Genomic DNA, 14835 nt, shown 5'->3' on the forward strand with positions numbered 1-14835 from the left:
TCTTTTAACCTATTCTCTACCACTAGATCCTTAACTCTAACTACCCCCTTCTTTTCCCAATCTACATATTCTTTTAATTTCACCATTTCTGTAAAGTATTCATTACCCCATAATAGTGTATATTGCATACTCCCCTTAATCCCCTATAAACGTCTTGTGAATCCCCAAACTTTATTAAACATTGCACAAGTAGGGGTTCTCCCACATTCCTTGTGCAAACACCTGCCACCCTCAATTAATTCTAATGTAGAACCTCCCCTACTAACCATTTTAGAGAAGAAGGTTTTTAGTACCTCATCTTCTTTAACCATATATTCAATCTGTGCCGCTACATAATACAATTGCAAATTTGGTATTCCAAAGCCTCCATTTATCATTGGAGGGCTCAGGAATGCGTGTCTCATACGTGTCTGTTTCCCTTCCCATAAAAACACATCACTCTGTATTTTTTTAAAGTATTGCTCACCTAACAATACTGGTTTTCCACTTTGATTTTGAGTGTGACTCCATATCCAGACCTCCATGGGTTGATAAATTTGATTTCCATTGATCATTTTTGTGTGATTTTGTTGTCAGCGCATTCAACTATGTAAAGACGAAAGTATTTCATACGATTAGTTCATTCATTCAGATCTAGGATGTGTTATCTTACTGTTCCCTTTATTTTTTTGAGCAGTGAATTATAAGTTATTAGAAGTAGTGTAAATATTTGCAATTGCATGGAGTTATCAGGTCTATTACTGTTGTGTGTAATATGTAATACTGTATGTTTAAAATATTATCTAATGTTATCTATCTCATGTCTATCTATCTATCTATCTATCTATCTATATATATATATATATATATATCTCATAAAGTGATGTATGCTTATTACCTTTCTATATAGACATCCTCAATAGATCAGTATTAGAGCTCAAATCATGGCTCATGTATCTTGACTGGAATCCAAAATACTATACATGTCGTAGAAAATATTTGCAAGCCTCTGCATAGAGTTAATAGATTTACTGCTGCTATGTGTAACATGTAATACTGCATGTTTATAAAATTATTGATGCAACTATTATCCCATATCTATCTATCTAGCAACAGGAGAATACAGCAGCACACTGCTAGCACAAAGATACAGATAAAACATGAAATACTATTCAGCTATAGTGCAAAAAATGAAAAAAATTATAAAAGGGAGGTACTTGGCTCACAGAGGTGGGTGGGGTGCAGGAGTACCTCCATGTTGGCTCCTGCACCCCACCCACCTCTATTAGGTGTGTATAAGGTGCTGGACGTCTCAGACCTTGCAATGCCTGTTAAACTGATTGCACAGAGGCATATTCACAGTGTAGGGTCCGTCCCAATGAAGTCACCTTACCGTGGTGGGATGGTCCAAGCTATTTGGCCGCCAAATTGTGAGCTAAGTACCTCACTTTTTCATTTTTTGCACTATAGCTGAATAGCATTTCATGTTTTATCTGTATCTTTGTGCTAGCAGTGTGCTGCTGTATTCTCCTGTTGCTGTATATTTAGCCTAGCAGCGTGCACCTGTATGCCAGGTCCATATAGTAGTTTTGGTATCAGTAGTGCTGGCCAACTTATCCTTGTTTGTGTTATCTATCTATCTATCTATCTATCTAAAAGGTGAAGGAGAGCAGCACCCGAACACAAACCGGAATTGGTGCACGCAGAATCCAGACCCGGGTCAGGAATCCATATATAATCAAAAATTGAAAATATCCGCAGCACACTGAGTAGTAAAATCCCAAAAAGTAGTTTATTCCATCACAGTGAGGGTGTCCAGAACAACGTTTCAACCAGCTCCCTGGTCTTTTTCGAGCTTGAAAAAGACCAGGGAGTTGGTTGAAACGTTGTTCTGGACACCCTCACTGTGATGGAATAAACTACTTTTTTGGATTTTACTACTCAGTGTGCTGCGGATATTTTCAAATATTTTTTTTTATCTATCTATCTATCTAATTTGGTGATGTATGCTTATACAGACATCCTCAATAGATCAGTATCAAAGCTGGAGCCATGGCTCATGTTTTATCAATGGAATAGAAAATACTATACATATGTTTCTGAATATATGGTAACTCCATAGAGTCAGCAGGTCTACTACTGTTATATGTAATCTGTAGCGTTGAGCGCGAATATTCGAATTGCTAATTTTTACCACCAATATCGGCATTTCACCATTTCGTGAATATTTAAACGATATGACTAATATTTTTTTTCTTTGTGAATATGCAAATGTATGCGAATAGGCAAATATTCACGAATATCGGCACTTCCAGTCAGAGGGCACAGATCCCTCCCTTCTTTTAGGTGAAATATATAATTGCGCATGCGCACTATGCAAATTTCATGCAAATTTTCACATGGTAAGGAAAAAAAAAAAAGAACAAAGCGAATAAGTGAATACGCAAATTTCGCAAACATAGCACCAATATTCATCCATATATTCGCGAAATATTGCGAATTCGAATATGGCCCCTGTTGCTCATCACTAGTAATCTGTAATATTGGATGTGTATATTATCACTGATACAACTATTATACTTAAAGAAGTATCTATCTATCCGTCTCATATCATCTATCTACATATGTTTATATTATCATTGATACAACTATTATACTTAGAGAAATATTTGCTGAACACATGCATCATTTGAGCCTTGTCAACCGGTCACGGGTCTTATAGACTTCTCCTCTTTTCCTTATGGAGCCTGGCATTATCTGTAAGACTTGGAGATGCCCTAAGATGCTGCGGCTCTGAGCACATTGTGCTCTGTGCAGAGGAGGAATACATGAGACATCACCCAATAAAGGCTGGGATGGCAGCACAACAGACAGTGCTGTGTACACTGTCCAATCATGGGCATGCTTACAGCAGAGGAGACTGGGGCTTGCAGCTGCTCCTGTGTGTGTATTATGTGTGTGCGAAATCCTCTCCCTTCCTAAGGATGAAAGAGGAGGAATAAGAGGCTGAGCTAATAGGGATCAGCACCCAGAACTTCCCACAGACACCTCCAAATCTACCCCAGCAGCATCATTGTTCTCCAGCATCAGCACCATCCGGTGAGCAGCTGCTGCATCAGGTAGACCCCCACAGGAAAGCATCAATATAAGCAAGGGCAAGGAGTCAAGATGGCAGGTATCCTAGTTTGGTTTTGGAATGAGAGGTTTTGGTTGCCTCACAATGTAACCTGGGCAGATCTGAAGAACACGGACGAGGCGACTTTCCCCCAGGCTGAAGACCTGTACCTTGCCATCCCTCTGGCGTTCTGCATCTTCATGATACGCCTCTTCTTTGAAAGGTAAAGCAATGGGATACTCTGTAGATCAGCGTCTTCCAACCAGGATGCCTCCGGCTGTTGCAGAACTACAACTCCCAGCATGCCCGGACAGCCTTCGGCTGTCCGGGCATGCTGGGAGTTGTAGTTTTGCAACAGCTGGAGGCACTCTGCTTGGGAAAATACTGACGTAGGCTCTATGGGGTTATTATATATGGGATATACGCTAGGTTTACTTGTCTTTCATGTTCAGCTGAATACACTTTTTTGTTGAACTTATGTTACAAAAAAAAACACAGAACCTCATGGCGAGTTCGGAGTTGGTCGCTTGAGAGCTGTGCTGGTGCATGCATAGGGTTAATATATATACTGCACTGGGTCATATATCATAATCCAGTGGTCTCCGAACTGTGGGGCCTCCAGCTGTTGCAGAACTACAACTCCCAGCAACAGCTGGAGGTCCACACTTTGGAAACCACAGTTTTAAACCATTTTAGCACCATTTCTCATCTCATATCTATCTATCTATCTATCTCATATCTATCTATCAATATATCCCATATCTATCTATTTATCTATCTATCTATCTATATATCATATCTATCTATCTATCTCATATCTATCTCATATCTATCTCATATATTTATATCTATCTATCTATCTATCTATCTATCTCATGTCTATCTATCTATCTATCTCATGTCTATGTATCTACCTATCTATCTCATATCTATATCTATCTCATATCTATCTATCTATCTCATATATATCTATCTATTTCATATCTATCTATCTCATATCTATCTATTTCATATCTATATATCTATCTATCTATCTATCTCATATCTATCTATCTCTCTCATATCTATCTATCTATCTCATATCTATCTATCTATCTCATATATATCTATCTATTTCATATCTATCTATCTCATATCTATCTATTTCATATATATCTATCTCTCTCATATCTATCTATCTATCTCATATCTATCTATCTATCTATCTATCTATCTATCTCATAGCTATCTATTTATTTATTTTTCTACCCATCATATCTCTAATGTAATCTATCTATTATAATCTATCTAATCTATCTTGAAAATGTAGTGGTTTCCAAGATGTGGGGCCTTCAGCTGTTCCAGGACTACAACTCCCAGCATGCTTGGACAGCCAATGGCTCTGCAGGCATGCTGGGAGGTGTAGTTCTACAACAGCTGGAGGTCCACACTTTGAAAACCACTGTTTTCAAACATTTCATCCCCATTTCTATCTCCTATCTATCTATCTATCTATCTATCTATCTATTCATGTCTATCTATCTATCCCATATCTATCTATCTCATATCTATCTCATATCTATCTATTTATTTATCTATCGTATATCTATCTTATTTCTATCTAGCTAAATATACAAATATCAATGTATCTAATATCACCTTTATATCCCATATCTATCTATCCATCTATCTGTCTATCTATCTATCTATCTATCTATCGCCTATCTATCTATCCCATATCTATCATCATAATTTAGTGGTTTCCAAGATGTGGGGCCTCCAGATGTTGCAGAACTCTAACAGCTGGAGGTCCACAGTTTGGAGGCCACTGTTTTCAAACAGTTAATATAATTCACACTATGGAGACGTCTCTGTGGGTTCCTAGAACAGGCAATATGCAATAAAGTAGTTAATATGAGGAGGGGGGGTGAGACATCAGGTCTTGTCCACTTAAATTGGTTCATAAATAGGAATAACCGAATGGATTAGACTGCAGATCAAGTGGAGATGAGGTCGGCTAAGAATGTATGAAATGCAGATGAGAGGCTGGTGGGCCAAGGAGCTTGCAGTCTAAGGCTACATAGGTTTCTATATATGACACATGTGCTGCTGCAGATGCTGATTTGGGGAAATGCTCTTTGGTCTTATCTCTTGAGGCTGATCCTCAGTGTAACATGTAACAAGCTTCGCACTGTGGGGTAGGATAATCTATCTCTGCTTTCAACAGATTGTGCTATTACTGTCAGTAGGAGGCGAGATTTGCCTGGGAGTCCTCAGCCATACTGAGTGTAACAGAGGTCAACTCCATGTATGCTCTGATGCAGGCGATGATCTATAAGGGGGGGGGGTATAAAAAAAAAGAAAGGATCTTAACTGAGGATTCTTCTTTATTGACTAGTGGGTGGCAATAGAGGGGTTAAAAAAAAACCTTGGAAGTGTTCTACTACCCCAGGGACATAATGAATTAGCTATAGAATATAACCCAGTGTTACCAGACTGATGTGCCTCCAGCTGTTGCAAAACTACAACTCCCAGCATTCCTGGACAGCCAACTGTCGGAGGCACAACAGTTGGGGAACACTGATCTAGCATCCAATTACACTATAGAGGGAGAGGGACCTACTTTTTATCTTGCAAGAGGTCATCAGTGGGATCAGAGTCTACTTACTTTGTGCATCTGTAATAATTGAGTCCTGTTGCTTCTATAGGACCAATATGAATCAGGGGGACCAATCAGTTTCAAAGTCCGCTTGGCCAAAAAGGGGTCCACAGTCTCTGGGTCGGAAGAGAGTGCAGTGCAAATAATAATCATCTATCAAATGTACTTTATCAGATGCATTATCGCAGTGTTTCCCAACCAGGGTGCATAACGCTGCGGCAAAACTACAACTCCTAGCATGCCTGGACTGCCAACTGCTGTCCGGGCATGCTGGGAGTTGTTGTTTTGCAACAGCTGGAGTCTTTATGGCCAGGGCTGGTGCACAGATTTTTGCCACCCTAGGCGAAAGCTAATTTTGCCGCCCCCTGACCTCGCCCATTGGCTCTGCCATTTGATATGCCTGCCTTTACTACCGGGGTGACACACTGTAACAACCTCCTAGTCATGTAATGACCTTACAATTGGGGTGACCCACTGTAACAAACCTCCTCATCATGTAATCTCCTTACTACTAGGGTGACACACTGTAACAAACCTTCTCCTCATGTAATCTCCTTACTACTGGGGTGACACTGTAACAACCTCCTAGTCATGTAATGACCTTACAATTGGGGTGACCCACTGTAACAAACCTCCTCATCATGTAATCTCCTTACTACTGGGGTGACACACTGTAACAAACCTCATCATGTAATCACCTTACTACTGGGGTGACACACTGTAACAAACCTCCTCATCATGTAATCTCCTTACTACTGGGGTGACACACTGTAACAAACCTCCTAGTCATATAATTACCTTACAACTGGGGTGACACACTGTAACAAACCTCCTCATCATGTACACTCCTTACTACCGGGTTGACACACTGTAACAAACCCCTTCCCCATGTAATCTCCTTACTACTGGGGTGACACACTGTAACAAACCTCCTCCTCATGTAATCTCCTTACTACTGGGGTGACACACTGTAACAAACACATTATAGAGACGGTGGTGGTGGCTGGGCGGGGGCATCGGATGAGCGGGAGTGCTTCAGATGACGGCTGGCTACTAACTTTTTTTTGCAGTGGGCAGAGCGGTGCCCCCACAAGAGAGCGCTCTAGGCGGCTGCCCATTTTGCCTATAATCAGAAGTGACCCTGTTTATGGATATAGTAAGTGATAAGAGGACCGTGACTTACTGCCTAGGGGCCCACATCATTCTAAGGTTTTCTATAGGATGAATTTTATACTATTACACCGTAAAGCTCTCAAGAATGTCTTACAGAACTGGGCCCCATGGCTGGGACTTTTGCCGTCACTATACTTATGGCAGTGGTAGTGCTTTGCAGCCTGCATGAGTATACATATATCACACTGTATTCTTTGCTGGCCCCCATAGATGAGGGTTTACTTCTGGCCAGGGTATGAACTGGGGTCATTCAGGAGGGAGAAAACCAAGTCAAAACCAGTGACGTACGTGGAAAAGCAGAAAGATAAAAAATAGTATAAAAACTTTTACATTTTTCATTTATGGTATTGGGTTTTGCCACCCATGGACAGAAGGACCTGTTGTTTGTCCCCCACCCTCTTCCTATAAAAGTGTTTTCCAAAATATCTTTAGGATGGACCATCAGATTGGTGGGTGTCTGATGCCCGGCCCCCCTACCAGTCCTCTGATTGAAGGTGTCATAGGTTGTATGATGCCCGTGTGCAGTTCAGTCCTATTCACTTGTATAGCCCTGAGCTGTAGAGCTGCAGTAATAGGCACAGCCAACACTATTATAAAGGGTTGTGCCAGGAATCACCCCCCAACCATCCTGATACTTATAACCCATCCTATGGATAGACCAGTGTTTCTCAACCAGGGTGCCTCCAGCTGTTGCAGAACTATAACTCCCAGTATGCACAGACAGCCTTCTGATGGAGCTAACCAGGGCTCGAGTCTTGCAGGAACGGCGTTCCTTTGCTTTTTCCAGAGGAGGAACGCCGTCCCTGTTACATTAGTTCTGCTGGACTGACCTCTGAATTATTCTTACCCTCCCTCTGTCTCCTCCCCTGGCCCAGACTGCTAGATGCTGGAGATGTAGGACCTGTGATGATGTCACGATCACATGTTGGGGGCGGAGCTTAGCTGTGGAGGAGAGGAAAGATCGTGGTTGAAGGACCTGTGTGATGCTGTGGAGGAGGCGGGGCTGAGCTGGAGGAGAGGTCACATGTCACCCCAGTAAGGTAATTACATTGAAGGAGGTTTGTTACAGTGTTACACCACATTAGTAAGGAGATTACATGAAGAGGAGGTTTATTACAGTGTATCACCCCAGTAGTAAGGAGATTACATGAAGAGGAGGTTTGTTACAGTGTATCACCCCAGTAGTAAGGAGATTACATGAGGAGGAGGTTTGTTACAGTGTATCACCCCAGTAGTAAGGAGATTACATGAAGAGGAGGTTTGTTACAGTGTGTCACCCCAGTAGTAAGGAGATTACATGAGGAGGAGGTTTGTTACAGTGTATCACCCCAGTAGTAAGGAGATTACATGAAGAGGAGGTTTGTTACAGTGTGTCACCCCAGTAGTAAGGAGATTACATGAGGAGGAGGTTTGTTACAGTGTATCACCCCAGTAGTAAGGAGATTACATGAAGAGGAGGTTTGTTACAGTGTGTCACCCCAGTAGTAAGGAGATTACATGAGGAGGAGGTTTGTTACAGTGTGTCACCCCAGTATTAAGGAGATTACATGAGGAGGGGGTTTGTTACAGTGTGTCACAAGAGTAGTAAGGCGATTACATGAGGAGGGGGTTTGTTACAGTGTGTCACCCCAGTAGTAAGGAGATTACATGAGGAGGGGGTTTGTTACAGTGTGTCACCCCAGTAGTAAGGAGATTACATGAGGAGGAGGTTTGTTACAGTGTGTCACCCCAGTGGTAAGAAGATTATATGTGGAGGAGGTTTGTTACAGTGTGTCACCCCAGTAGTAAGGAGATTACATGAGGAGGAGGTTTGTTACAGTGTGTCACCCCAGTAGTAAGGATATTACATGAGGAGCAGGTTTGTTACAGTGTGTCACCCCAATAGTAAGGAGATTACATGAGGAGGAGGTTTGTTACAGTGTGTCACCCCAGTAGTAAGGATATTACATGAGGAGCAGGTTTGTTACAGTGTGTCACCCCAATAGTAAGGATATTACATGAGGAGCAGGTTTGTTACAGTGTGTCACCCCAATAGTAAGGAGATTACATGAGGAGGAGGTTTGTTACAGTGTGTCACCCCAGTAGTAAGGAGATTACTTAGAAATCTTGGGTGAGTTCCCACACTTTTTTTTCCCAGGACTTGACCCCTGGAGCTAACCCTTACTCTTACTGGCCCCATAGTAGCCATGTGGCTTGCCTCTGTGGTATGTATACCCTTGGTGACAATGTATTGATTGCTATCCTGATTTTATATGAGGACTAGCACCTGCATAGGATAAAGTATGACATGGTACATGATAGTTGCTTTGTGCAAAGACAAACCTTACCTGAGAATTAGAATTCAGGCCTAAACTGGATGGGCATTGGCGGATTATACAGTATATTGCATCCGGGCTTTAATGTCAAAAGATTAGATGGACAGTTGTGTAATTAGATGTTGGCATTGATAGGATGCCCAAAGCCACAATGGCATATTGTATAATGTAGGGCCAAAATAAGGAAATAGGAAACAAGTTGGAAAAGTTTGTGTATAGAGAGCACACACATAATATGCGACCTTATAATACATAGGGAAAGAAAGGATGTGCAAAGAAGCTCTAATCCCACCTTTTTCAAGTGACTTTCGCTTTAAGGGGTACTCCGCTGCTCAGCATTTGGAACAAACTGTTCCGAACGCTGGAGCCGGGAGCTCGTGACGTCATAGCCCCGCCCCCGCATGGCGTCATGCCCCACCCCCTGAATGCAAGTCTATGGGAGGGGCGTTTCAGCTGTCACGCCCCCTTCCATTAACTTTCATTGAGGGGGCGTGACGTGATGTCATGAGGGGGCGGGGCTATGACATCACAAGCTCCCATCACCTGCTCCAGCGTTCAGAACAGTTTGTTCCAAAAGCTGAGCAATGGAGTACCCCTTTAAAGTCAGTATTTCACATCAATTAGGAGTCTGAGAAACTGACTGGGAATGTATACCAAGCCAGAGATCTCTCCAGAAGGAAAGAATACCCATCTGCAGACAGCTGCTGTTTCATTTTTAAGAGCTGAGGTACGTGCTCTCAAGTCACCCAAGCACTAGGATGCGGTCCATCGCAAGTCCTTCTCTGAAAGGAAAGAGGCTTCCCGATAAACCCAAACCCTTCACCTCCAGCTAAAAGGCACCTGCAAGGTTCCAGGTACAATGACCCCTTTTACCGAAGCTACTCAGGGACCAAAAGTGCTCCTGGCAGACAATTAGGCGTTAACCAGGTTGTCACCAAGGAACCAGTAAAACTAGTTCAGCATTCCTGCCGAAGCAGGGATGCCCGGGGCATGGCAAGGAGGTGAGGTACCTAATAGTCACAGATACCTACCCTAGATCAGCAGGAGGGACTCCACTCCCAGGGCACTTTTGCTCCTAGGCTCTTACTCTGCCCGGACCTTAAAGGGGTACAGTGCTCTCTGCTGACACCTCTGTCCATTTTAGGAACTGTCCAGAGTAGGAGAAAATTCCCATAGCAAACATATGCTGCTCCGGACAGTTCCTAAAATGGACAGAGGTGTCAGCAGAGAGAACTGTGGTCAGACAGAAAAGAAATTCAAAAAGAAAAGAACTTGGTCTGGAACATTCAGCAGCTGATAAGTACTAGAAGGATTAAAGGGGTACTCCGGCGCTAAGACATCTTATCCCCTATCCAAAGGATAGAGGATAAGATGCCTGATCGCGGGGGGTCCCGCCGCTGGGGACTCCTGTGATCTTGCACGCAGCACCCCATTATAATCAGTCCCCGGAGCATGTTCGCTCTGATTACTGGCGATCATGCTCCAGGGACTGATTATAACGGGGTGCTGCGTGCAAGATCACGGGGGTCCCCGTGACGGGACCCCCACGATCAAGCAGCTTATCACCTATCCTTTGGATAGGGGATAAGATGTCTTAGCGCCGGAGTACCCCTTTAAGATTTTTTTAATAGAAGTTATTTACAAATCTGTTTAACTTTTTGGCGCCAGTTGATTTAAAAAAAAATGTTTTCCAGGGGAGTACCCCTTTAAAGGCCAGATCCAGAAGGAACAGGTTGCTTAAGGGACAACTGCTGCTCTCCACAGCCATCCCTGGTACACCTTCCCCACTGTGTGGTTCCCCATTCTGCCTTGGTGGTCTCCCACACTACCAACTAACAGGAAAGGTACTACACTTGATCTTAGCCAAAAGACTGAGAAGCGACACGCAGCTGCTGTTTCCGGGTTTTGCTCCTTCTAAGTACACAGCAGGGTGCTGGCTAGTGAGAGGCCTGTCATTGTGGGACTAAAGGAGTAATATTTCTCCTTGAGGAGAGTGTCATGAAGATGTGTGGAGACTTATAGGCAATTTAGGCTCCACTGGGAATTCTGAGAAGAAAGAACATGGAAATAGCTCTCACATCACTTTTTCCAAGTACCGTTACCTTAGAGTCAGGGTCTGTAAGATTGAAGGTATTTTGTGCCTTGGGGAGTGGTGACCTCGATCTGCTGGAACTCACGTAGTGTGGGTATCACTACTTTGGTAGTCACCACTTGATTCCTGGCCTTCTGTCTTGATTCAGAGAAATTTTTATAGATCCGGACAGATGACCAGGCTGTATATCACATCCCTCATCTATTTATTTATTTATTTTGTTAATCACTGTGACACTTTATGTGTGTGTTTGTGTGGTGTCCCGGCACCGGATTGCCTCCGTTGCCTTGTGGTGAGGTCCCCAAAGTCAGAGTCCCTAGGTGTAGGTGGGGTCCTCCTCCTTATTTAGCCCCTTGTCACCCCTTTTGTAAATACATTTATTTAAATTGAATGTATATATTTATATAGTAGGTGTACTTACCTAGTTAGCGTCGCAGGACCTGCGGGTCACGTCATGCGTTCCAAAGACTCTATGGTTTGTAGTGCAAGGACCTGTGGAGGAAGTCAGGCTATGTAACGGTGAGTGACAGCTGACTTGGACCAATCCAAAACGGCCTTGCCCATATAAGGGAGCGGTGGCCATTGCCCACTCTCTTTCCTCGTGGGCTGTTGACAGGGAAGGATCTGCGCTGCTGTCATCAGTGAGTTTAGGCCCGAGCCTTGTGGCGACGGCTGATCTTTACAAAACTGTGAGTGTAATCAATCCCTAAGCACTCTGCAAGATCACCGGACCATATCTATCCCCTAAATCCGGATGGATCTTCGCAAATTACCCTAAATTCTAAGACTTATATCAAAAGTCAAGGTCCGCAACAACTGTCAGTCACTGAAGTGTATGGAGACTATATTAATGAGACTGTTACTGTTCATTGGATCTTTAAGCAAAGTTTATCCAAGTTCAACTACCTTGTGGACCTTCAGTCATTTTATGAATGCACCTATCGTTACTGGGAAGGCCGGCGATAGGCAGGAGAATTACCTCAGCATACTAGCCCTCAGCCTGGTGTCACGAACAATAGGGTTAACCTTAACCCCTGATATACTGAAGAAAAACCCTGACTACACTACCCCTACCCCTGAGGCCTACCACAAAGCCTTTTTGGCGTTGCACGAACAGGATTCGGGTGTGTGCCTACTACAGTCGCCACTAGTGAAAGTGTACTCCCCCCCAGAAAAGAAACTTTATTCATGTGCTGTAAACCATGTTGCTGTGTACGGGAGCGGTGCTTGTGGTGCACCATACAAGGGGGCCACAAGAAAAGTAAGGGGGGAGGCGAAAATTCATCTACAACTAAGATGTGTAAACTGCGAAATGAGTTCATGCTGCGATCCTCTGGTCCGGTCGGCACAGGCGGAGCCGAACTGCTGCCGGAAAAGCGTGCGAAGAAAGCCTGCACTGTGCCACGCCCCGCCCCTGGGCGTGGCTGCCAAGTTGCTGTGTCACAGCCGAAAGGGAACTTGGCGATACAGGCATTGTCTCTGGAGGGACCAGAAGTCAGGGCTGCACCGATAACATCCTTCCTGCCAGCCGCCATTTTGGGGAAGCCCTCTATAGAAGACGCCACGAACAGCGACCTCTTCAGTCTGCACAGAGAGCCGGAGAGTACAGACATGGCGGAGAGCAGCATTCCACGTGGTGAAGTTAGCAAAATGGCGCCGGAAAAGCGGAAAGTTGTGGCAGTCGCAGCCTGACTTTTCCAAGAACTTGCTGACCGTCTGCAGCGGTTGTCATTAGGCGAAGAGGGGCCTGCAGTCTTCCCCCACTGCCTGATGATGATGACGATTGGCCAGAGACACCTCCAGCAGAGAGCGCAGGGACACCTGGAGGTGCATCGCCGGTGAGACTGTCCCCTCACCACAGAACTTGGGGCTCGTGGGCCGAGATCCCATCAGAGGAGTCTACAGTGAGTAGCCCGCCAGAGGCGGCCTATTCTTCCTCCTCCAGCCCTGAGGTTATACCTCGATCAATCTTGCCAAGTTTACGACCGTGCCCACCAAAATTGCCGAATGGGTGTTCGGAGATGACCCGGAGCTGATCGAGTACATGTACTTCAACCATCACCTGGGAAGCCACTCCCACCAATCTCAACTGCAGAAAGGGAAAGGGCCCGTCAAGAAGCCGAGCTGGCCAAATTGATGGAAAAGCTAAAGGCCCGACACAAAGAACTCTATGCCCCCAAGCACATGCATTTGCCCCATGAAGAGAAAGTACGGTGGCAAGAAAACACCAAAGAAATGGAGGCATTGTACATTCGTATATGGGATCACCCCCGAGAAGGGGAGGAGCCATTAGAAAGAAGAAGAGCAACTGTGGCCAAGTTCGACAAGGTCAGAGGTTATGGGACACTCCTTGACTGCCACACTGGGCAGACCATCCTCTTAAACCGGCAAGCAGTGCAAAGGCCATATCTCCATAAGAAGTTCTACACCTTGGAGGTGGGTGAAATAGTAGAGTACACCCCCGTCCAGAGCCTTCGTGGAGAGTGGGCTGCAGCGGTCACCAGACCAACAGCCCCAACACAGCTTCCCTTCAAGTATTTTCCGTCAACGGATTGGGAGTCCGATCCCTACAACTTGAGGCCGAAAAGGTCTGCTCCTAAAGCCTCCACCAGCGTACCCAAGGAGGAGGAGCCTTAAGAGTCAAGTTCATCATCTTCTATGTACAGCAAAGAGTCAAGTTCATCATCTTCTATGTACAGCAAAGAGTCAAGTTCTTCATTTTCTACATACCGTCGAGAGTCAAGTCCTGCTCAAGTTCAGGAAAGTAAGCCCAAATTGCGGGCACCAAAGACCGTACCTAGTCCCTCTCGGAGCAATGAGAGTTTGCCTCCTGCACAGGTACCAACGTATGTACCAAGGCCCTCTTATGACATGGAGAGTTTGCCTGCTTCCAGGGTACCGACGAAAGAGTCATGGGTCCATCCTAGTTTGGAGATGGTACTCAAGCCCTATTGCCCCACTTTGATCCCGGCTAGAAAGCCTGTGTCCCCTTCTAATGCTGCCATCCACCACTCCATCCTCACCAATGTGGTGTGGCAAAGCTATGTCAATTCTACACCTTCCCCTGATGTTGGAAGGTACAGAGGAACCAAGAGAGGCACAACAAAAGTAAAGAAGAATATTCTCTGAAGAGACTTTAAAGTAATGTCAGATTGTTTCTGGTGTTAACCACTTTTATTTTGCAGCAACCAAGTTCAAGAATTGTACCCAGCAGGACTGTGCTAAGATTGTTCCAGTTCAAAGTTCAGCAACATAACCACTAAGCTTGTGCCTGACTATTAAGTCAAGAGACTCCTAGCCTGTAGGAGATTCATTAAGGACTGTACCCGGCTGAGTTGTGGTTAAGGCCATGTTTACCTTTCCCTTCCATGAACTCTTAGTGTAGGTGGACTGCTGATCCTTACACGCCACTTTGTATATTTCCCTTTAATTGGACTCCTAGTGTAGGTGGACTGCTGATCCTTACACGTCTGCTTTATGTATATACCAGCAGCTTCATAGGAACTCTTATGCTAAATGTTGC

The 14835-nt window shown here is 44.4% G+C and overlaps 1 protein-coding gene across 1 annotated transcript in view; it reads left to right on the top strand.

Moving 5' to 3' along the window:
• Positions 1-2705: 2705 nt before the first annotated feature.
• CERS6 (ceramide synthase 6) overlaps positions 2706-14835 on the top strand; it is a 226173-nt gene continuing 214043 nt past the window's right edge. The window contains exon 1 of the mRNA XM_056533718.1: positions 2706-3317. Within this exon, the coding sequence (XP_056389693.1) occupies positions 3148-3317 (170 nt within the window). The 5' untranslated portion in view covers positions 2706-3147. The remainder of the gene's footprint in view (positions 3318-14835) is intronic.

Source organism: Hyla sarda, chromosome 8, assembly GCF_029499605.1.
Source record: "Hyla sarda isolate aHylSar1 chromosome 8, aHylSar1.hap1, whole genome shotgun sequence".
Taxonomy (NCBI): Eukaryota; Metazoa; Chordata; class Amphibia; order Anura; family Hylidae; genus Hyla; species Hyla sarda.